Source organism: Bombus pyrosoma, linkage group LG15 (assembly GCF_014825855.1).
Source record: "Bombus pyrosoma isolate SC7728 linkage group LG15, ASM1482585v1, whole genome shotgun sequence".
NCBI lineage: Eukaryota > Metazoa > Arthropoda > Insecta > Hymenoptera > Apidae > Bombus > Bombus pyrosoma.
This window is the reverse complement of record NC_057784.1, coordinates 1,934,297-1,959,351: the sequence shown is the minus strand read 5'-3', so window position 1 is coordinate 1,959,351 and position 25,055 is coordinate 1,934,297. Positions and strand designations below refer to the sequence as shown.

At 36.0% G+C, this 25,055-nt stretch overlaps 2 protein-coding genes across 2 annotated transcripts in view; one reads left to right on the top strand and one right to left on the bottom strand.

Annotated features, from left to right (window-relative positions):
- Window positions 1-1,198, top strand: part of LOC122575508 — a 116,642-nt gene extending 115,444 nt beyond the window's left edge. Inside the window, exons 4-5 of the mRNA XM_043744539.1 lie at window positions 415-561; window positions 632-1,198. Of these exons, the coding sequence (XP_043600474.1) occupies window positions 415-561; window positions 632-655 (171 nt within the window). The 3' untranslated portion in view covers window positions 656-1,198. The remainder of the gene's footprint in view (window positions 1-414; window positions 562-631) is intronic.
- LOC122575476 (suppressor of lurcher protein 1) overlaps window positions 1-25,055 on the bottom strand; it is a 299,608-nt gene that overhangs the window by 150,195 nt on the left and 124,358 nt on the right. The window lies entirely within an intron of this gene.

The following is a 25,055-nucleotide window of genomic DNA, read 5'->3' as shown; positions in this document are numbered from 1 at the left end:
ACTGGTTAAGTCCGACTATATATTTTTGGACGTTTGGAATTTGGAATATACAACTCTGGATGCTAATCATGAAATACGAACTTGATGATGGAAAGAGAACAACTGTCGCCTCTATAGTGACGGTCAAAAAAAAGATTAAAGTGTAAATGGGAAAAACGCTGTAATTTTACAAAACTGAATTATATAGTTACAAAGGAAACGAATGTACAATATAATCGTATGTCTTATATCTTTGTGCATGTTTAACACAAATTTTACGTATACTCTCATGTACGCAAGTATAAATTTTGAACTTTCTTTTGTTCGTCACTCTACTCACAGTGTGTTACAGTAATTGGCCTTTTTCTACATTATGAAGTTTAAGAAAAAATTAAGTAATACAAAGTAATATAGACTATAATATGATATAAACAGGAATATCGATTTATAATCAGAGGCGTTGGTCATCAAACAACAATTTCGCATATGTTTCGACACTCATACGTGAAACATTACGATGCGGTTATAAAATATTACGAAATGGGTACAAAAGTGCAGTTGGGACCAGAACAGGAATCGTACGTAAGTATACTTCCCTTGATATTCTTATCTTTTTCGGTGGCCATTCTGCTGTGATTTATTCGTTTTCCAGGGATTTATTCACGCATGCACATGACACGACAGGAGTGAGGGACCTGTTGCGACCGGCTTGCGGTCGAATTGCAAAAAGATTGAATCTGCCACGTAATATGCTGCAGCGCTCAGTAACATTGTATAAACCGACGTAATTTAACCGCTTTCGTTGGTCGAAATTAAAATTGGATTGTTCGTATTTTGTCCTGGTGTCTACGAATCTACAATATTTCCGTTATATCATGAATCATAACTTATGGTCTTTCATTTTCGGGAATAAAAATAGGAATTGATATATTTCCTTACTTTAAATACAGACATAGTGAAGTTTGCAATTATCATGATTATATTGGTCAAGTTTGTATAACATTTTGTGTAATATATTTATAAAAATTACCTGTACTGAATATTCGAATGATTTCCTAGAGTCGCTGTATGTTGACATAATTTTCATTTGTATAATGAGTCATAGTCAAAATTGTATACAGTATACAAAAGTATGTTTCACGTAATAAAAGACTCTGACATGATATGGGTAGACATATGTTGTAAATGTATCTATATTTACTGCGTAGTAACATCAAAAGAAATGAACTTTTTATAAATATGAAAAATAAACTTACTGTAATTCAGTTTGTAAGACATATCACAGCCAAGATCGTCTAGGTAAACAAAATGGTATTATTGTTTAGATTGAGAATTAATACTTTGATTTTGGTTGTAATCAAAAAGCTTACGTACACTGTATGTACAGACTAACATTACAGAAAGTGCACCTGATATTTCCTGTTACTCGCAATTAAATATGAATCCACACTCAGCAATCAGTTCATACAACAGCACACAGCAAACGTACACACACACACATACACGCAGCATTTTGAGAAAACACAATAAATTTTATATTCAATCGCGAGAAAATTTTACGTCTTAAGAGTAACGTCGCCATCTTGAAAGTGACATCGTCTGACGTGATTGGGCATTTCTAATTACAGTGTCGCTACTAGTGGCGGGCGCATTTGAATTCAAATTTCAATGTGATTCAAAGTTTCTCGGTACTATAATCATTATTTCACAGACTAATTATTTGCTGTATAACGCCATTGTATTTGTTATAGTATTTACATACTAATTAACGAGATCCACGTATATTAAATTTTGTGTTATTCAGTAGTACTTTCATATGATTATAATTTAATGCTATAAAAGTGTAACGTACAACCTTATTAAAAGACGCTTCATTGGAAAATAACAATAAGCCAATATTTTTTGTAACTACTGTATATAAAAATAAAATTAGTTGATGGGACGTTAAATATTAATTAAAAAAGAATGACTATTATTAGTTGTGCACAATACCGTTAATCGTTTTAATATTTAAACACAGATTGTACATGTAGTTTGAATATTAAAAATCTTCATTTGAGTTTTCTGTATGTTCAAAGCAGTGTAGGAACGATCTTGCCTCAGATGGTTTGTATTTCACGAGGTATTACGCGTCACAAGCCCTGAAGGCTCTTTCCAAAAATGATGAACTTGCAGCACTTGTCAACTCAAGCGCCACCCCATCAGCCTGGTATCAATAATAAAATAACCGCTTGCGCGACTAATAATGTACGAAACAATCACGGAACGTGTATAAAGTTAGATTATCTTCGGGGTTAACGAAGTTTCACGCCTCGCTTCGTAACCGACGTAATTATCAGCGGGTCACGGATAGATACGCTCATTGAATATGCGCTGAGCCATGGATATTGTTTTTCCATGTTTTGTAGATACGTTTAGGTGATTTAAATAAATTTACTATTTCGAACAGTATTGAAGTTTCAGTAGGATTCAGAGAAATTGACGATTTATTAGTCGAGCAAGCTTAATGAGTCGTTATAACGCCGACATTGCGTAATTTCTTTTAAATGGGTTCGAGATCCTGCGAAATTCAATTTTCCAAAACTAAAATTTCGTACAATAATTGATTAGTAAATGATTATAATAAATCATTGATAAAATAATTGGAACTGAAACATATAACATTAGTTTATTGGCACTTGATTTATGAGTGCGATCTATAAATTGTAATTTAAGGGGAACAATAACATTTAAATGAGCGTTTAACTTAACTTCATTAACATTTAAATTAAGCCCAGAGTGCAAACACACATAATTTTTCCAACTAACGAGGCTTTCATTTTATCAAATTTAATTTATGTCTATATCAAATTTAATCTGTTCGTTGAACCATTACTTCCGCCGAACAAGATGCTTTCTAAAGCTCTCCTTTATTCTTCCTTCTATAATTACCGTAAGAGTACAGTCTTTACAGAACTTCTATCCAACGCCATAGTCTACAATGAAGAAACTTACGTTTATCTTTTGATCCAATGTACGATCTAAAAAAGTACCCTCTATGCTTTCATAGTATAGGATATGCTGACATCTAGAGCAGCTTACAAGCATTTGCAGTGCAGGTACTTCAATTTTGTCATCCTTCGAACCACGGGAAATATTTACGAACTTTAGTCAAAGACTGGTTCAGATTAGACGAGTTATTTGAATATCTTTATTCCAGTAACTTGAAATCACTTTATCAGTGTAAACTTGTTATCTTTTATTTATGCATGTGATTAGCCTTTCTGAACGGTTCAATTGCTGATAATCAGTTGACGATAAGAATAAGAATAAGTAACGATAAGAAACAATAATAATTTTCGACTTGTAATTTAATATTCTTTGAATAGCCAAACCAGGAGCTGGTTTTAATGAATTTGGAGGATGGAAAGCGGACTGAGATGATTGATTAGCCTAATTTTAAACTAGCCCCCTAGAAAAGTAGCGGAGAGCGAGAACGTGGTAGTACGCAGACAGGTGAGTGCCCACGTTGAGTACCAAAAAAAGGAAACGGCTCTGAATTTCGTGCAAGTTGGTTGTAATTAGGGTGCGTGGTGCTCCATTGTACAGAAAATTAAGATGAGCGCGCTATAGCCATGTTTTAATGACAACCGTATGGGACTTACTTGATAATTAATTGAAACTTAAATGCCTATGGTCCGAGTCGTCGATAAATTAATTTGTTTCATCTGAGGATTATCGAATACTGTTTGCAAATTTTAGAAATATGAAGAATTATAAATCTTCACAGAAATGTAGAAATAAAATAAGAATATTCTTAATTTAAATAAAGTTCACCCCATTTTTAAATAGCACAAGTTTTAGCTCTTTAATACATTAGTAATTCATATAACATAATATTTTTCCAATTTAGTTATCAAATTATTGAAATAAACCTGTTATAAACTTGCATTTCTGAGAAAAAATTCAATTGCACGGTGTCTTTCTATATTTATAATTACATGGGGAGTAAAACAAAGAGCTAATATATGTTTTACAGTTAGAAACGTGTATTCACATCTTGTTTTCAGAACGAAAATTTTGCAATTTTCCTGTTTTCGTGCTATTTTCGTGGAAAATCATTTCCACACGAAATACAAGAAAAGCTTTGATAACAAACGCTTGAATAGCTGAATTTGAACTATCGCATGCATCCGCACGATCACGCTTTTTTACCCTGTACGCTGCATATGACACAATAAAACTTCAGTCTTCGTGAACTTGAAGCTATCTACATACAAGTAGAACTATTCCACATTCTACATACAATAAAAATAAAATCGCAAATTAAGTTACGATACTACAAAGTAAATGTAATTAAAACAGCTTGATGTCCGTACTCTCGAGTAGTTGAAATTTAAAAATATGTTCTCGCTAGCAAAAGTTTTCGGCGTAGTTTAGATTGTGCGTCACTCAAGTTCCTTTCGCAAAATATTTCACCGTGCAATAAGCCTAAATTTGTAAATTGTGAAGATTTAATATCTTGAAATCCATAATATGAAAGGTGTATATTAATCAACAGGTAAATAATTAGATATATTCAGACGAAATTCTTGTAAATATCGCAACATATGTTATCGCAGCACAGCGTCATTTTAGTCTACATCGAAAGGATCAATAATATGTACCCCCCACGTAAACATTAAACATTACTGTTTAAAAGCAATGATTGAAAAAGTAGAAGGCAAACAAAAGCGACAAGCAGAATATCTTGGAATTGGTTCTAGTGGCGATAATTGATTTCTACGGGGACGAAGATGAAGTCGAGGAGAAAAGATGGTGATTCCATTACATTGGGACGATAGTTCGTTGTCGCTGTGGTCTTCGACTTGAAGTGGAAGGAAATTGAAAGGAAGAGAAACCCAGTATAAAGTATGCATTACGTCGGTAGCAATGGGGTAAATCGAATTGCACTTATCGACTTAAACCGGCGATCGAATGCCCAAGGGGTTGCGTGACTCCACCTTTGCCTTCCAAAGCGATTCTGGCACACACCTAAATGTCTACCTTGCGGAGATACTTCGCAGATTAATGTCAGCTATGCGAGACGACTGCGTGTACGCTACGATAAATGTGCAAGTACGCGTGATATCCAGCAAAACGTTTCTATCTTGAACTTTGTTCGGAATACTTGGCGCCCCTTGATTGCTCGAGCACGAGTTCCACCAGATCTAGAACCGAGAAGTTTAGCGTCCGATGCATCCAGACGATCGTTGCTACCCGCATTGGCGTTGTTTATTGGCTTAAAACGGAGTTACGAACCGAAGATGCCGATAACGAGCATTCAGGCTCCTAAGAAGTTCCCTTTCGATTTCGAGTTTTGCGTTTACTCCGCTAATTCCTCCCCGAGGATCGAGGCAAATAACGCGCGGAGATAGAATAATCTGTTGTAAGGACTTATGAAAAGAATTATCTTCGAATTGTGGAAATGCCAATTGTGGAAAGAATACTGTTTGAGAGGAACGATGTATGTATTTCGATCGACGCGATTATAAAAGTATTAAACTGTGCAATTTTACGTCTCAGTGTTATTCATTGTATCGTATAATATACGAACGATACAGTATAATTTTGATATTGTCCGTTTTGATAGATTTTTTGGTATTTCAATTGCGAGTTTCGGGCAAAATTTTCAAACATATTTGGAATAAATTTTCATATGTGTAGAACGAATTATTTATTAAAATATTTCAAAATACACTGTGAATTTAAATAGTATAAATTGTAGTCATATCACATAAATCATAGTTATTTTACAAGTGTCTACAACATACACTTATAAACACATCTGAAACATACTTTGCATTGTCAACGCCATTCCGGTGCTCTGCACTCTGATAATATATTTGCTTTTCCTTCCACACCGAATCTCTGCAAAATGTTTCACACGCTCTTTGCTTATCGTCATACACATCATCCGTTTCACGTACACTCTGCTCCTACGTAGCATGCATTTTTTCTTTCACACCCTCGCCACACATCCGTTACTCTACAGTGCTTTTCAGCATTCGCTTACATCTTCATTCTCATTCGCAACACCTACGAATTACAACATGAATAATACAAACCAGGTGTATATCTCGGTTTTATTAACTTCGAAATGTCAAAATGATTGAAATTGATGAATCAAACGTATATCAGACGAATGGAGTTCAGTTTCATTGAATGTACACCTCACTCCTTTCTTTCTTCTTTCCCTTTCGTTGTGATAAAATATTACAAATTCTTGTTGATACGTGATACTTTTGTGTGTTTTTAATATGCATAAGAATTCTTTATTACGTCTTTTAAAAATAACGACTCAGCGACCACTTTGTGACAATTTAGTTTTCTTTCTATCAGATTTATTGTTGCAGTTCTTTTTGTCTTTTTTTTTATATTCAGAAATCGTAGTGATCTCTGTCCAAACATTATTGTGTAAGAACCACATTGCCTCTTCTACAAAATTAAATATGCGATGTCCTTAGATTTTTATAAACGATAAGTGTGTATCTTGTATAGTATGTACTAGGTTTATAGTACGATCGAGAACCAATAACTTCACTTTGTTCAAATTTGTAAATCTTCAATAATGCTGTTTATTCGGTAAATTCAATAAGTTCAATAAATCAATCGCGAGAGCAGAGCTAGAAGCTACAAAAAGAGATCTAGAAGAAAAGTAAAGAAAATCGCTCGCAATAAGGAGCGACGCAAGGATCACGTTGGTGGAATGAATATGTTTGAAAGGTTGAACGTGTTGGTCCATAAGATCGTTTACCGATAGCAGAAATTGAGGATAAATACGGAATTGGCAAAGATAAAATTCGTAACTTTTACTTCAATCCACTGGTTGCGTAATATTTTATAACACGTCTAATTTTCTAATTTCCAGACAGACGGGAAGACAACAGTTTATGTTCCCTAGGTCGGTTAAATCTACTTACAATTTAATGTAATTAGAATGTAACTAGACATACCTATCTTGATACAGTGAGAACCAACAAGGTCTTGTCAATTACATAGCGACCGCCAAGCAACACTCCGATTACCAAATCAACGTGGATTTATCTCATTCAGTTGAGGTAGAGATAATAATTAGATTACCCATACTTGGCTCGTACTGTAAGTTAAGGGCAAGCAAGTTTACGATACCAACAGCCAACATGTTAAAAATATTATTTCCATGGAAATTCCTACGTCAAAATTATTTATATATAATTATATGTACGTGTCTTAATATGTATGTCATCTGAAGAATTTTAAAGTATTTGGAATAAAAACAGTGATCAGAACTAGATATAATATAATTGAGAATATTTTATACAATTATATATTTTTTTATATTTTACACAAGTTTATACAAGTGCAGTGTATTATTTAATAAGTTGTCAGAAACTCTCAATAATCGTTTCTTGCTACATATGACGTAGAGCCTGTATGAGTGGAACCAGCTCAACTTGTTAATTATTAATTATATAATCCTATCGCTGACTCGCGTTGCTTTCTCTGAAATGTGCTTAAGATGACACCCTTGAGTGGTAAACTATAAGACTATGTTGATAATTGCCAGGCTATTATATAAATTAATCAAGAGCTCAATCGACGTCCTACGAAAGGTATTAAGGTGAAATTAATTGGAAAACATTGTTGTAAAATCTTTCTGAGATATTTCTTCTCATTCTGCTAGGGAAATTTTGAAATGAAATGATTTGAAACTCGTCAACTTGCAAAAATTCGTGTGCTACAGTTGGAATCGATCGACACTGATCTAGACATTGTTAATGGTTTAAAAATTTTCAAATTTCTCATTAGCGAATTTTTATATATTTGCGTGAAGTTTGAGATTAATTTCCTATAGAGCGAGAAGCTTTCATTGTTTTTTCTTCTTTTTTTTTTTTATCGAATTTGAAATTCGCGAGGAGCACGGTACTCCCAAAGAGGATTAATTTTGCGAACGTTATTTCAAAAAGAAAGTTAAGGGAAACTTCTTATACGAACTAAGTCACAACTCCTAACGTGAAGCAACAAAGAGCAGGTAAAGCGTCTTATAAGAAACAGATGAAGCGAACAGTCCTTGATTATCAAAAAACATGTATTATAAATTACGTAAGCCTGCGATAAAGAAATTAACAAGTTTATGAAAATAATTTATTATTTATACCTTGAGGGACTAACTTTATCTTATTTAAAAATTCCTGAGACAATAATATAATAATAAAATTCGATGATGATAAATTATTATCAGCAGAGATTGATAAATTATTCCTTCTGTCGCGATTGATCACCTGCTTTTCCTTTCTACGTAAGAAATGCATTTAAGTTAATATCTAACTCTTTAATTAACATGAAATAGAATAATTATTTACTGTATACTTTGCGAAATTTTTGCGTAACCATCGTTTTATTTCTAACATAAATCCATCTTTTATCTTTGTGTGTACAAGTAATACATATTGAATAGTAAGTACATACAACTACAAGTAAACACATATTGTATAACATTTAACAATTTCAAATGGATTATAGAAATTTCATAATTGAGAGCGTTTTGATCTACAAAATAAAACGATGAATTTTTAGATATTTTTTAATATTAGCCACGTGTGAATTGATAATTGTAACAGCTCTTAAGGAATCTTGTTCTTTTTATACTTCGAAATGAACCAAAACGTCATAAGAATTTAACTATTTGACTGAACAATACTAAAATACACTGGGCATCCACGTAGATACGTATCTTCCATAAACTCATAGCACTTTTTCGCTCAATTACTTTGCTGATATCGATGTTTAACAAATAAGTACACGCGCGTTACAGCTACGTTATATATTATAGAAAATAGAAAAAGTAACTTGATCCAATAAATTCAAAAAGGACTTACTCGCCTTTTGTATTCCACGGTAATCAAAGGAAAGTTGCCAACTGCAACATTAATTTCGCTATTATTCTAGTCCTACCGATATTCCTTCGCTTGTTGTTAATTATATTTTCCATTGAGTGTATAAAGTTTGAATAATTTACAGTATTTAGATAATGCAAGTTGGCCAACTGAAACACCTGGTTTATATTCGTTCGGAAAAGCCGGGCTCACGAGCCGCCCTCGGCGCTGTATTCCATCGACTAGATTTTAACCTATCTAGTTTACAGTTCTGTAGGAGGAACGTATTGGTTCTACGTGAACTGGCGGCTCTAGGAGTGTTCTGCATTATTTATGTCCCGATGGTACATGCTCAGGAGCCGCATCCACAGCCAGCCTCACGTGGCTTACACAGATCACGTTAATGCTTCTGGAGGTATTGTCGTATTTTATGGAGAGCTGCGACTCGACTTTTCTTCATTGAGGAGGAAGCCACACGACGTCATAGCTTCTACTGATAAACGGCGCCCTCGATATCTTCGCGATTTTCTTGCAAACGCCGCGCGCGATACAATTTTTCCTGTTCCCTCGACCAAGTCCCCTTCCTCAAATTTCTTTTTCTCTCTAAAACCGTGATTGCAGGTTTAGACGGTCAGAAACTGGCTGATGGCAAAAGGATGATTGATAATATCGCTACTGTAACATCTTGATGTTTTAGACGCTTCGTTTCGACGATTGATTTCGGCTTCATTATGAATTTTCTATACTATAGTGTGTTATAACGTGTTGCCAAACAGCATATTACGTAGAGCGTCTGTATACATGTGTCCTTTCTTTTTTAATTTCAAAGTGAGCCTGATTCTTATCAATTTCTTTCCACTCTAATCCTAAGAGCCTTAAACGCGCTGTATATTTAACCCTAACGATAATCCAAATACTTCTTGTTCGACAATCGTTGTACATATATTTGTATAGTTTTGCTAATATCCCGTTTTCATGCATCGAAAATTGCGTTTCAGTTTCAACACGACATTTACATGAATTTGTATGAATATAATATCGCGCTATCGATAAATTGACCGTAGAATATTAAATTGACATATGATGGGACGAAACGAAAACGTTTACACGATATGTAGCACATTCAGGATCGGTTTCATCGGTTACAATTCTGATCATACACGACTCGGACAACGACCACCTACAGCCAAATGAGAACGTTCATTGAACATTCGTTGTTCTCCGTAAGTATCGCTGTTGGCATTTCAAGTCCTCTTAATTCTTCATTAAATCATTAGATCAACAAATTTCGCATTCCGTCAAGCACCGCTTTAGGGCGATTGCTTCCCAGAACGTGTGTACCGATTTAAATTGCTGCACGAAAGCAGACCGATAATTAAAACGAAAATCTTTTTGAACTGGAATGTTAACTCCCCGTGGAGTTAATTGGATGGGCACGTTGAATCGTTTGAGAAAGAAGCGGCGCGATAGAGGATCGTGGGAACGATGAGTATATCCAAAGCGCAGAAACACTTCCGACAAAATTTCCATGCATTTGCCTGTCATAATATTTGATCTGCCGGTTCAATCTCTCGCTACGACTGCGCTGCTTCAACGTGGATGAATGTGCTCTGTGCACGAGGATAAAAAGCCAATAATGCATGCGGTAACGGTGACACACAATGAAGAGGAGAAACGAGGTTGGTTCGCTCGAAGCTTTCCGACCGCGTTCTTCCATCATCTTCGCTGTGGAATGAGAAAGGAGATAGATGAGAGAGAATGTAGGAATTTCATCGAGGGAAATAATTGGTCAGGCTTTTTTTTCATAAGTAACACTATCGCTTGTTATGGCCGTGTGTCGGTCCGTTCGCTCGACATTTTGGTCTTTCGTTCGAAATCAACGAGCGACATGTCGGCATAGTTTTTCACATACACGCGTTTATTAGAAACGCCGATAATTCGAACGATTTCGCGGAACGCCGTGGTCGTTTCCTCTGAGTTTGACGAACCGACGCGGTTCGCCACCGCTTTTTCACATTGTTATCGGGCTCTGTCGTTTGGATTCGCGCCACGGTCTGTTCGATCCCATTCTCCCTTGCCACCAGCGTGACCAAAAATTCGTGGTCTGTACGAGTATGTCTCCAACGCGACGAATGCCGGTGGATACGATTGCAGCGGTTCGTTTTGACCAACGTTTAAATTTTCTCCATCGGTCGACCATGGCCGCAGCCGGTTAGTAATGAATAACGATCAGAAAAACTTTCAAACGCGGTATTTCTGTCGTTTATGAAATACCGCACTGCGAACGCATCACGCTGGATCTAGAAACGTAGCGAAGAAGAATTTTTACATATTTCCCAATTTCTTTTCAACGTTTTGATTGAAACTTCATTTTCAACCTTCGGTTATCGATATTTCTTAGAACTTAATTATCGAATACGTATGCAAATGTAGAATACTTAGGGGCATATGCAAGTAAAATATAAGGTAAATCTGGCAATTTTTTTTCGCCTACAAATATTTGATAAAGGATCAAGATTTTTATAGGATCGTCATATTGTAGATAATCCATTTTTGTTTAAGTACGCTCAACAATTTTTTACTTTCTACGTTCCACACACATTTGCCGCTGAGGGGCAAGCGAACAAGGTTCTGTTAGATATGGAGTCGGATAATTCTGTGTCGTTCCACCATTTCGTAATCTTATATAATAAAAGAAATATGAACACAAGATTCGAGATGCTGTTTAAGATTCCCTATAAAAATCTTGATCCTTTATAAAATACTTGTAGGCGAAAAATATTGTTAAATTTATCTTGTATTTTTAGGCATCCAGACGTGCACAGCTCCTTGAGCTATTTCTTCTAGAATTGATCATAAATATTGATGAACAACATCAGCCGTGACTATAGTATAGACTATAACTATGCGAATTTGGAACATCTGCTTTCAACGTTGCAACTTCTTTTTGCGATTTATCTTCGTCGAACTAAACGAGCAAACTAAAATTCTGGAGAAACTGTGATTACCATTTGAATGGTTTCTATCAAATTATCGCTAAAAACGCTGTAGACGTGAACATAATCTGTTCAGTTACACGGCTGGTAGTTGGAAAATTTGTAACGCGTTTAAATATTAATGTAGCTGTATTTCAAACGTTTTCGCTTCGGAAGCGTCTGAAAAGCGGTTTTGCCGGCTGAGTCCGCTAAAGTGTTGGTGGACACTTCCAGGCGAAATGAATTTCATCCTGTAACTACTTCATACCGCGTAATGTTTCGTCTATATATATGTAGATTATTGCAAATAACTTCAGAATTGAAGTCTTAATAGATGTATTAAAATTGTTAATGGACGTGATGTGATGTGAAATAAGCGTGCAAGTGAATATCTGAAATAATTCTAGCAAAACGAACTGTTCCTTTTGCGTAAGCGATTAAATATATAATGTGGCTACGTATGACACGACTAAAAATTCCTACATTTCCTTACATAACATCAAAATTCCTTACATAAGAATCCTAAAACTTCATCATCCGCCGTCAGTCCTAGCTTCAAATTCGAAATTATTCGATAAGCAAATAAAGTTCATTCATAGTAGCTGATTGAAGAAATATTTCCACTGTTCAAGGTTTTGGTGCCTGGTTTTAAGTTCGTATTAAAATGCTTGTACAAAATTAGCTCCTAAAATGTTATATTCGTCGTATTCGACGTTATGTCGAAATGTACAAGCGTAAGTCTCGTTAATACGAGCGTATCTTTTCCGATTCTACAGTCGGAGAAACACAAACATGAATGTTTTACACCGGTAAAAGCGAGTTTCTAGCAGCGGAGCGCGGGTGGAAAACGGTGTTAATGGAAAACCGACATTCGCATCACATGAGTCAGTAATATCGCTACATCCGTGCACGTCATAAAGCTGAGGGGGAAAGCACCGCATCTCATAGCTTCCAATTTAATAAAACTCGAATTTTATATTTCCAATAAATGGCAGATCGGGAACTTCCAATCATCCTTTTACGGTTATAAAAACAAAACGCCACTGTGCAAGTTGCCAAATATTTTTATGGGAATCTTTTTGGTATATTAGTCTACGACTACTTCTTTACGAGAACATCGATAGAGATTGAACTACCCGCGATCACGAGCTGAATCGAATTCATTTAAATGGAGGAAAAATTCTTAATATGTCTGGTAAATTCGAGATGTTGCGACTCGGATACGATCAGACTTTTCTCTCGCTTTCGTACGATTTGTACAACACGTTTCAGTCGAAGCTTATCCTTTTTTCCATTTTTATTGCTCAAGCTTTTGTCGATAGAAAATTCGTAAGAGTGTCGAGGCTTTGCACCGAATAGAAACAACCGTACAGTATGTAAGAATATGTCACCGTTCGTATGTACGTGTTAATGCTTATAATCAGAGTAAGTACTTCTTTCATCGTTTTTTAAACTTTCAACTTTAGCTTTTAAATCTTTGTTTAAAACGATTAGCTTTCAGATCCTTTACAAGATCTTCATCGAATAAAACGAGAATGTAAAAGCTTAATTCAAATTTCATGGATATTGTTGAGAATGGTTAAAATGATGAGTGGATTTTGTATTCAGATATTTCATCGTTGTCAAGGTGTGTGCCAGTAAGCGTTTGTGCAATGGTAATTTTTTAAATGCTTCGCATTAAGCACGGTGACAATTTTTTTACTGCTTACAAGGTAAATGACGCATGAACATCTCGTTTACATACGTCCTGTATGCGTTTTTGTATAATAAACATCAACGAGATAAAAATTTTTCATTTAATTATTTAGAAAGCTTTCATGCAGCCTACATGATTGGAAAAATATTTTTTGCACGAGATGAAATCGGACACAGTTGAGCTGAAAAGTATTAAAATCGATTCGAGAAAAAAGAAATTTAAATCCAATAAGAGTTTCAACAAATTTTTATTCGAATGTGTAAAAACATTTTTTATGTTATGCATTCCAGTTTTGCATTGCGAGTTACTGTTTATGCATTGTATTAAATAAATAAAATTTATTTACTTCGAATCTCCATTAACTACATCATAATTTTTTTTTTCTACATGTTAAAAACAATTAATTCAACAACGCCTATCGTGGACAAATATATAGAGCAACGATCTTTCGGATACCGTAGTACAAATATCGACGAGAATGACTCTATCTTTTGATACTGGCGTCAGAAATTAATCATCATCCGGCGCCGTTATAAATTGAACCTGACAACTTTCTAACTTATTGATTTAAGCTGGCTAAAGAGTCTTTGAAATCTGATTGCTGCAGAAGTTGTTGATCCTGAACGAAGATTAACTAAAAGCTGATTGATGAGAGCTGAATTGCTTGCACAGTTGCTATTTGCGGTTGACAACCGGTTAAGAATCGACCACTTGTTCTAAACTCCTACACAATTGTTTCGAAACCATTTGTTCTGTGTCATTTTCTGATTGTTATATTCTTGTTATACGTAGAATAGAAAAACCACTCGTTCAGTGGCTCACGATAGATCATCAATTTCGCCAAAAGTAAATTTCACGAGACTACCACGAAAATTCGTTCGTAAAGGTAAATCATTCTTTGTTAATTTATGAAGCACGTACGTTATATCAACAATTGATGCTTGATTTGCAGGAGACTGCGCAAAGAGAATCTACGTGGAAAATCGTCTTAATCGATTAAGAGGTTTAATCGAAACGCGATAATTGGTAAACCTGAATGTATGAAATATATAAAACCCAAAGATTGTATATACACGAGTTATGAATTACATCGCAGGTGTATAAATTAATAAAACTTGTAGATAAAGAGAACGTTACAAGATGATTAACTACGTTTAAAATGTTCCCATTAAAGGCGACCCATTAAATGAAATTTACGGCTGCTCCTTGCATAATTAAATCTGTTTGAACGAGACACTTATCAAGGCATTTGTTCTACGATGGAATAAGACGGCGGCGTAATCGTAGGATATTTTACTTCCCAGCCATTGCACGTCTATCTCCACGGAGTCGAAAAATTGCAAAGTTCTTAGCATAAAGATATCCAACACGGCGGAAAGGAAGTTCGGTCAGGGATACGTAACGTTGGAAATCTCTTGCCAGAAATCGTACATGCATCGAGTAAAATCTTCAGCAAGAAAATGTATTCCCTTGAATAATAATTTCGCTCCGTGGGAAGAACGACGTTTTTCACCGGGTTGAGGTATTTTGAATGGCGTTTGGAAAAACCTGGCCGTAACTTTTTACCTGTCGATGCATCGAAAAATGCGAGATATTCTTGTAACGTTTGACCAGCTTTCACAGCCACTATCGCGGGTTATTAGAAGAAATATTGTGCATACACAGGTATAAAAATATAAGAGCAAGAGAAACGTTTCTGTCGTTACTACATAGATTATTTCATTTGCGCAGCTCGATGACGAGAGTAAAGGGTACGTTACGTTACACGTACGAGGGGACAAATATTTGAGCGTTTATTTGAATCAAGCATTTGTGTTGATAAATAATTGTAACTATATCATAGATAATCGACTTCCTTTGCAATTACTTGATACTTGTATAAATAGAAAAGTACTGCGATCGAAAATTATTCGACTTTGTCGAACAAATCTAATTGACAACGCTGTTGTGTTAATACTACTTTATTAAAAATTGTGGCGAGCCAAATTTCCATAGAAACGAGTAAATGTAAAATGGAGCTTTAAATATGAAAGAGCGTGCGTGACATTTCTAGTAGCACTTTCTGCTCTCAAAAAATAGGTAAAAATCAGTTTAATACAAAAAATGAAGTTCCACTATATTGTAGATATTTTAACAACGAAATTGTTTGAAACTGTGTTGTCTGTTAAATTCTACCGGTTAATGCCAAGTTTACACAAGTATGCATTATATGTTTCGTTGAGAAATAAAGTCACTAATGTTAAAGAGATAAATTTCGTTCTCAGAATTCTAGAGAACAACTGTATCGTAATGGATTATAAAGGATAAAACCATATTGTTGCAAAGAGAATGGCCAAAGCGGTATTATAGTATAAAGGTGAAAAAAGTGTGGCGAAATATACAGCTACAAAAATAGGTAGCAAATTCAGGTTACTGTTAATCTATCGTATTTATTTATCAAACTATTATACAAACAAGTCTCATTATGTGAAGTTCGTAGTTAGCAACCATGGCGGAGAAGTACCCTTAAGCGTCCAATATACTTAAGCTACCATTCTATTTTTTATCTTTCTTTCCAATGTTTGGCGCAGCATAATGCTTTTTTAAAAGTTGGCAAAGTAATAATCGATGGCAAAGTAGTATCAGAACCATGATGTTCATACTGAACTCTCTAGCACTACGCATTTTCCACGTATTAACTTAAAATCCCATCTGCGCATTACGTATCTCGATATTACGTAACTGCAGTTTATGTTTTAATTAATAAATCTTCAATCTCTTATCGCAAATAGAAGTGAATTATAATATTGTTCTTCCATTTTCGATATGAAATAACGCGTACATCTTCGTTAATACCGTGAACGTATAAGGAAGAGCAGAAAGATTCGACTTTTAAAATAACAAGAATAAAAGTTCGTGCTTGAAAGTTCCATTCGAAGGGTCTTCGATGTTGACTTTCGAAACTCTATAAGTTTACAGAACAGCCGAAAATAAAGAGAAACTTTCATCAAACATTTAAATTGCATCCTATGGCGTAGGATGAAACGATAAAAAAATGGATGGTTACGAAACGATACAAACACAAACTTGATAGACAGTGAAAGTTTGCGACTGTAGGCGCGGTAATAGGATACCGCAAAATGTACTTTGACTTGCTTCAAAAAAAAAAAAAAAAAAAAAAAAAGAAAAAAAAATAGGGAATGCGTTTCACGGCGAGTAATTGTAGCACCGTGTAGTTTTTTCATTGCCCTCAAAGGGTTTCGAGATGGGAGCACTCTCGTGAACGTATTGATGTCAGCGGTTGACGACGAGCGTCACTTCCAAACGCTTAAAAATGGTTCTTTGAAGTGATATGAGTTGGATATTGAGGCGCAACGATAAAATAAAAATCGTAAACTGAGATTTCTCGGAAGTCGACTAGTGCCGGCGACGGTAGTCCCGAAATCTCAGGCAAACGCATCGCCATAATAGTTCGTATAGACAGTAATTTAATCGAGTGGCGAATAATTTAGTAACTTACCGTATATGAACATTAAAACTACTCTCACCACTCTCTACTAAGCAATCAAATCTGTAACTGCATTATTTCCGGACACTTTCTGTCTACTAAACTGCTGCACTATTGTATTTCACGTAATGGACAACGAAACGTTAATAGACGTTCGACGACATTGGCGATAGACGTAATAAATGGTCATTAGTGTTTAGCATGTTATGCGGTAAATTGAAATATTTCTTTATACAGGGTGATTTCAATGTTGTGGTACAATCGAGAAGGACGTGAAAATTTCTCTCTGTTTTTTTTGTTTACCATCTTCTTTTATTATTATTTCAATCGACGATAAAATATTCATAAATCTATAGTCATCTCGTCCATATTAAATTCAAATATATATTCCTTCTTACCGATATGTGCCAGTACCTTGTCATATCAATGTCAATACCAATGTCATATCGATGTTGACGCGTTAGTTGCGCGGCAAATATTGGCAAGCTTTAAAAAATTGGTGCGTTAAGTGGGCAGCAGCCTTGAGCTTGAATTTCACTGCAAACGTTTTTCTTTTCCCATCGAGATTGCTTCGAACGAAGGTAAGAAGTCCTGAGATGCTGTTTGCTACATAGGTATGAAAAATACATTGCTTGATGCTCTTCTCACGATATTTTAATGCAGGCACTTTACGCAGAAATGCTAGTCTGATTGAAAATAGAATGGCTCGTGTCGCTTTTAGAACCAGTAACTTGCGTTCTCTTACATTCGCCGCTAAAGTACGCTCTCGGAAACTCAGGAAAAAATATGATCTCGTAGAGAAAGGACCATACACCACGATACTGACTTTGTCTCGACACAATTTTCTGTATCGGCAAGAACAACTAACAATAAGCAAGAAATTTATGTAGTTCATAGAAGAATAATTTGACAGATAGTAGATGGATATTTTATTTCGTATTGAAATAGCAAGAATAGCACAACGTTCTCTCACAATTTTCTCTATCGATAAGAATCGATATTAAATATTAATAAATACGGATAAGAGCAAGTAACAATAAGCAAGAAATTTCTGTAGTCTATGTAAGAATAAGTTGACAGATGGTAGATGGGTACTTTATTTCGTATTGAATGGAAGAATAACACAACGTTTATGCGAATAGATAACCCACGGTGGAGCTGCCTTGTCGCTCGTTAATCACAAAACAAATCACGATCGTGGACAGTCTCACAGTGTACGACAGTAACGTCGGTATTTCCGAGTTAAGACTGTGTCTTCCGTACCTTAGTTGAATGAACTGATTAAAAGGGAACGCTTTGTTACTTCTGCAATTCCGAGCCAAGTAGATACGTTAAACGTTGAAGTAAAACGAGAACCTGGACACTCATGGACGTTACAGTTTAAGCGATTTGTCGAGTTAACAAAGTTAGATATACCGTGTGAACCATTATTTTATTGACCCGCGTTATGTTCCGCTGCCTTTCGGCGTTTTCGACGGAACTTTTATTATCATTTATATAATTATTTATCAAACTTTATCCAGCTGATATTTAAATAAATACTTGATACGGAGAAACACGCATGCATATTTGTCGCGAGAGAAGTCGTATCGTGTCCTTACAGTAACACAAACTGAGAAAACACATCTCACTTCCGTGCGAGTGGATCGCTGCAAAATGCATCGAAAATACCATCCTAACTTCCATATAATTTTTAAAGGATTTATCTGCGCGAGACAGCGTAATCGAAAACTGTAAACGTATTCCCTGACAACTTTCATAAGATCGTCGTGCTCGCTGACTAATGAAGCGAAAGTAACAAGTTCGAGAATAGATCAAACTCGTTTTGCAATCTTTCAGATACGAGGCTTCTCGCCTGGCGGCGAAATTTTCGCGTATTCTTGCGTGGCGATCCATGACGAAGGTTGGGTCAGAAATTTCTCGTTTGGTGACATCGTAAACGGTTACGATGTCATTTCGTATTTTTCACCGCGGAATTTATTCACGCAGCCGGTCAGAAAGAGGAATCGCGCTGGTTCGAACCATTGATTTGCGGCGTGGCAACGTAATATGGATTTTCAAATAAAATTTATATCCAACCTCCGTCATCGGTATTTGCACGCGACCCGTCTCGTCGCCGCGAAATAACGCCTCCGCCAAAGATAAACCGATATTTTCTTTCTCGATTGCACGTTGTTAATAGTAGTTATTGGTCCTTTCGATGGCACGGTTAAAATAATACAACGGCCGATCCCTTTTACGTGAAAGAATCGAATATCGAGAGATAAAAGGTAAGTGAAGAAAATAATATACCGGTGCTGATAAATGGCTTGAAATTAATTAATACCGTGAAATTTCCATTATTCGCTCTTTGTGGCCGCAGCCAGCTCTCGCGCAACCTTTTATCCTAGCTATTACCTTTTTAAATCAAACGTACCTGCTAATAGAACGGAATATCTGTTGCAAACGACATCCGTTATTCCTGCGTTATTTTCGTGAAAATATCGTGCCTGCATTTCATTGAACGAGATTTTGTTACAGTTGGCAGATCGACTTTATCCATTGAAATACGTTATTATTTTGTTTATAGATGGAACTTCAGCTTTCTCTTCTTCTCGATACCAGTCGTATTTTCTACTCGAGCTTTCTTTATTTTATTTTATTTTTTTCTTTAATTAAGATTCAATTCGAGCTTCGCTGTCGCGTCAGTTGTTATTAACGGATAGTTTCTGAGAAGAAGCGTCGTAGATATTGTACGGGAATATCTTTCATTATTTCTTTATGAATTTCAACAAATTTTTTTACCCTTTGTGATCCTATGAGCCATGAACCAGCGAAACTGAAGTGTTCGTGCGTCAAAGACATCTTTGAATTTATTTTTTAAGAAGGGCTCCCAACTTGCGTACATTAATGGCAAAGTGTACTATGCTTTGAATAGCTTACGATTGAACGATATATCGCAACTAAACATTTCTATTCGTCGCGTTAAAGAAGTTATAAAGTTTTCTTCGTCGAGAGATAACGCGCTTCCAATTTTAAAAAATTGCTGAGTTTTGTATATTAGCTTCCTAACGTTCCATACTTTAACGTTATGAATGCTTATAGCTGTTTGTAATATTCCATGAGAGTTTGTATTCAACGTGAACGCTATCTGTTAGTCGTAGAGCATCGACTTGGCGTGGATTTCTAAACATTGGCGAATATCAAGTGGAGGAACATCGGATCTTCACCTTAAGGGCAGCAGTGCACTTCAGAACGTGTCAAACGAGCAGATTTCTACTTTCGATATTCTCTTCCTATACTTTTCTTTCGTTTACTTTAGCTTCTTTCACAAGTACGTGCCTCTTTGTCAATTTGTTTTCCCGATTATTAACGGAAATAAAATTTTCTTGAGATTGATTTTAGCTCTTGAATTACACGAATAAATGTACATAAATGGAACTATTCGTCTACCTATAAATATATAATAAATACAATTAATTGATAACAAATAGATCATTCGAAAAACCCTTCTCTCGATATTCATATTTTCCCTTTCGCCTACTGAAATTTTAATTTCTCTCAAAGCTAAACTGTATGAAAGATATCCCTGATTAAAACTTTGATTAATTTCCTTTTTGAACTTTCTTCGATATTTATGTTTCATAACTTTCACACACACATACATTCCGTTATATTTTTAAATTAACGTTTGATATAAGAAACGTTAATTCAATAAAATCTCGTAATTTATCAATTCGCTAGGAGTATTATTAGTTGCTATATTATTATGCAAGATATTTGGATGTATTTTTTACATTTTTTAATACACGCTCTATTTATGTTAAAATAATTTGAATCCAATATTTGCTTTATATAATTTCTATCATTCCTAAAGTGTTTCTGGCGAAATACAGATTGCGCATCAAATTGTAAAAATAGTTATATTAAAACACGTTTTATTATTTTCTACTATACGGCCAGAAGTAATTTAACCAACATTTCCCGTCGATTTAGTGCAAGTCCGCTAACGTAACGTGTACCTCTCACGAACCAAATTCAGCAGAAGCCACAAGAAACGATAATAATTTCCCTCAGTGTACGTACCTCCAACGTTCAATCAGCGCGCAACGTTTTCATCTCATCTCATCACGGTTCCACGCCATAGTCGAATCAGCCGCGTTAATTTCGCGCGCGTATTTACCACCATACAGTCAAAAAATCAACCGAATTTGCCTGGAGATCGAAATATTATGAAAACAAAGGGATTGTAATTAATTTGAATCGGTCTTTTTTCGGACGAACCATTTATCGCAACGCTTCCCCCTTATTTTCACTCGCAGATTATGCTTCTATAGGCAACCTGGAAAAAATTCGACACACCCTATATGAATTTTTATAAAAGAAGACAATTACAGCTCTTAGCGGCTGACGCATAAGCGTTGAGTTGTACGAAATAAAAATAAAACGTTTCTTACCTTACTTTATTCGAATTTTGATAACAGTGCAATAATAGGTGTTAACAACAATCTCACATACAGAGATTCAGCGAAGTACAAGCTGCCATTAAATGAAAAATCATCGACCTCGAATACTGGTTTATGAAATAAGAAAGGTATAAAAAGCGTATAAAGAGATAGAGACGAAGAAAATCCGTTTGTAAGGAGAAGAAAAATTCTAGAATATAACGAGACAAAAGAACAGGGAACTGCAGATGTCTAAAGAAACTTGGAAAGTGAAAGTTCCAGCGAACAGTGGGAGAAGATTTTTTGCAAGAGCACATTGTACAGAACATAGCGATAGTGGCGTAACCATCACAATGTAGAGATGAAACATAGCTAATTGCAAAGATTGTCTAGTAGTAGAAACATGAAAAGGTGTAATTATCTTAATCCGCCGCTTACCTGTTTCCTAAAGTTCCGCTTACACAACGACTTGTATTTTCGCTCATTACTCTGATACTGATACATCGCAGGTTCAAGTAGACACGTCCGTCACGTTCAATTTTATCGAATCTCTTGCACCAATCAATCACTTTCCGTTGTCATAAAACTAAAACGACACTCGAAACCGTTATTCAATCCAACACTAAAACAATCATAATAAAAAGTCTCAAAAAGATACATGGCGACGATAAAACAATAAAACCAACAGATGTAGTGAATAAAAACGTCGCAGTCATATCACCAATCTGTCTGTTTAAATTGTTATTGTTATGCGATTCATTCATTTACTATTAGATCTGAAACGAAACTGATTCGATTCATCCATAGTCCGCCTACAATGCAACTCCACTTGTCCGAATTTGTCAAAGGACAAACGGTATATACAATCGGAGCTTGTGTATGTGACAGAAGCAGACAAATCTTCCTCGATTATTATTACTCATTGTTTTTCGTCCGCATAACAGAAACTCACGTTCAGATGAGTGAATTCGATCGGCAACAGTTCAGTTAATCGGCCATCGACTAAAGTTTCATTGCAATAAGTGGAATTCTACCGTACATTCGTTAATTTGAAACGGATCACCGTCTGCTAGTTATAACAGTTGCGAGACAATTGAAACAGAGATTCAGCGTTATATAACGTTCGTTATACATGTACGTGCCATATAATACAAATACCTAACAGTCGAGCTGATCGGTATTTTATTTCGTTATCTTCAAACGGATATTGTTAGCGTAAGACTACGAGTATCCTATAGGAGCCAGTAGTCCTTCTGTAATTAAATATCGTTTGCCGTTTAACCCCACGTAAATGTTATTGTATATCGCATGTAAAAAATTTCAGCGGATAAATGCACTTTAAAAAAAAAAAAAAAAAAATGAACGAAAGTTTGGAATCTCTTAAAATTCGAGTTCCATTCTACTGATTAAATTCAGCCTCCAAACGCTCCGTAAAAACCACCAGTTTACCCGGTAAATTTAAACGAATTTCTGAAAAGGCTTTGGGATACGGCGAGCTTTGTATCGCATAATATCTGCAAAAGGTAAGACCAAGTGGATTCGAATCGGGTGTCAGTTGGCTCGGTCACAATCTCGCTCCGGCCGCTGTAAGTTAAATCGAGGTCTTGCCACTTCTCGAGTGCCAGCCAGGATCCCAGATAATCCTCATAATATTCGCGGGGTCCGCTTCAGCCTCGGCATTCCAATTTCAGTTCAGGTGTGCTAGCCGCACGACTGGCATACAGAGTCGCTTGATTAATTTCCTTTGGCCGGTGTCCGCGCGGCTTTTGCTTCACTCGAGCGCACTTCTGACCTTCCTTCTGACTTGTCTCGCGACGTCACTAGTTATCCTACTCGGAATTGAATATCAACAAAGAACAAAGAGAGGAAAAGAGAAAGAGAAAGAGAGAGAGAGAGAGAGAAAGACGGACAGATAGACAGACGGAGTGCCGCAGGCTGCAGCGATGGCAATCCAATTTTCCTGCAAATATGCTACGTGGCGACCGTTCAACCGTCCCAGGCATTGTCGTGCGCTTCAATCATGCTCCTTCGGCCATATTGCGTTCCACGCTCGGTCACGTTTCCGCCTTTCCGTCACTAATTATGCGTGCCTCGTGTTCCCTCGGTATTCATACGTAGGTACTCGATCGTGCTCCCACACACTCTCTCTCTCTTTCTCTCTCTCTCTCTCTCTCCCTTTCTCTCTCTCTCTCTCTCTGTCACAGACGAACACACACCGGTACGGCTAATTGTAAGTTTGCGAGCTTTTGTAGGATTCTGCGGCCGAAAGCGGTATGCCGTGTTAAAGAGATCTCGGTCGACGCAATGCTCGATCCGATTGTCTCGCCGTTTGTGTCGCAAATCGTGCCGCGTTTCGCTTTACGACGTAGAAATCGCGTGTAATTTGCTAGGAATTCCACGTCACTGTACTCGCGGAATCTTGCATTTGATTGAATCCGACTATAGTTCTCGACGTACTCGTTGCAAACGACCGATCGTTTTCAATAGTAAAAACTTTGTACGTGTCACGTATCGCGCACACACGGAGATTCGATTCCCGTCCTGGAAATTATAACGAGGACTTTGTCTTGGTTATAGGTTTCCCTACGGAGTCTGCATCCTGCTAAGAATGCATTTGTCTTTGGCGAGAAACTAGATACGAACGTGTTTGTCATAGATGCAGAGAAACGTGTACAAGTTATAGACTATTCGTATTATTGTTTTTACGATTGATCTAAAAATGAGATAAGAAATTTATAGATCGTTAATAAAAAATGAAAATAACAAGCGTTCTTACATTCGTGAAGTAACAAAATATTTTTACCGGATGGGTGACCTGAAACTTTTGCACGACAATATTATTATATCGTAGAGTACTTAGGGTTTAGAGTATACCCAGTGTCAGAAACGTATATCTGTATCTCTGATAAAATGGAAGGATCAAAAAGGAAGGATCAAAAAGGAAAAATAGCCTTCCTTCAGGATCTAATTTCCTTTTATGATTTAAACGAGCTGCATTCATTTGCTTCTTCCCCGAAATTCCTTCTCGACCCATCTCGTATTATGTTTGATTATTCTGTGATTTGATTTGATTATCAAGGTTGATCAATTAGCTTGATTAAGTAGATTAAATACGGACGTCTTCCGTGATTAATTGGAGAATTATACTCTAGGGGACGAGATAAAGACGGTATATTTTGTCGTGATGTTAAAGATGTTGAGAATTGCTCCTGGAGACTCTCGATAATTGCACCTAAGGATTTTCTATCTTTTACGAGAGCAACGTAATTCGTTGATAGAAAAATGGGCAAAGTACCATATTATATAATTTTCTGCATTAAAAAACACAGACAAACGAATTTGCGAGTTTCCCTCGTTTTGTCCATCCTGATAAGCGCGCCACTTTTCTAGCTACAATGAACGAACAAACAGAGATGCTACGGTATAAAGATTTAGATTAATGGACAATGAAATGCAGAGAGATAAATTGTATGTAACACGGAGGAAATACGAAAGAGTAAGAATAGAAATCATAAAAATAATTGCTTGTCTCTTTCGATATTTCTTCGGTTGTCTTTTAATATTAATTGTAAACTGCTCCTTGTTTGCTGGAGCGCATTTTCAAATGTATGGAAAACA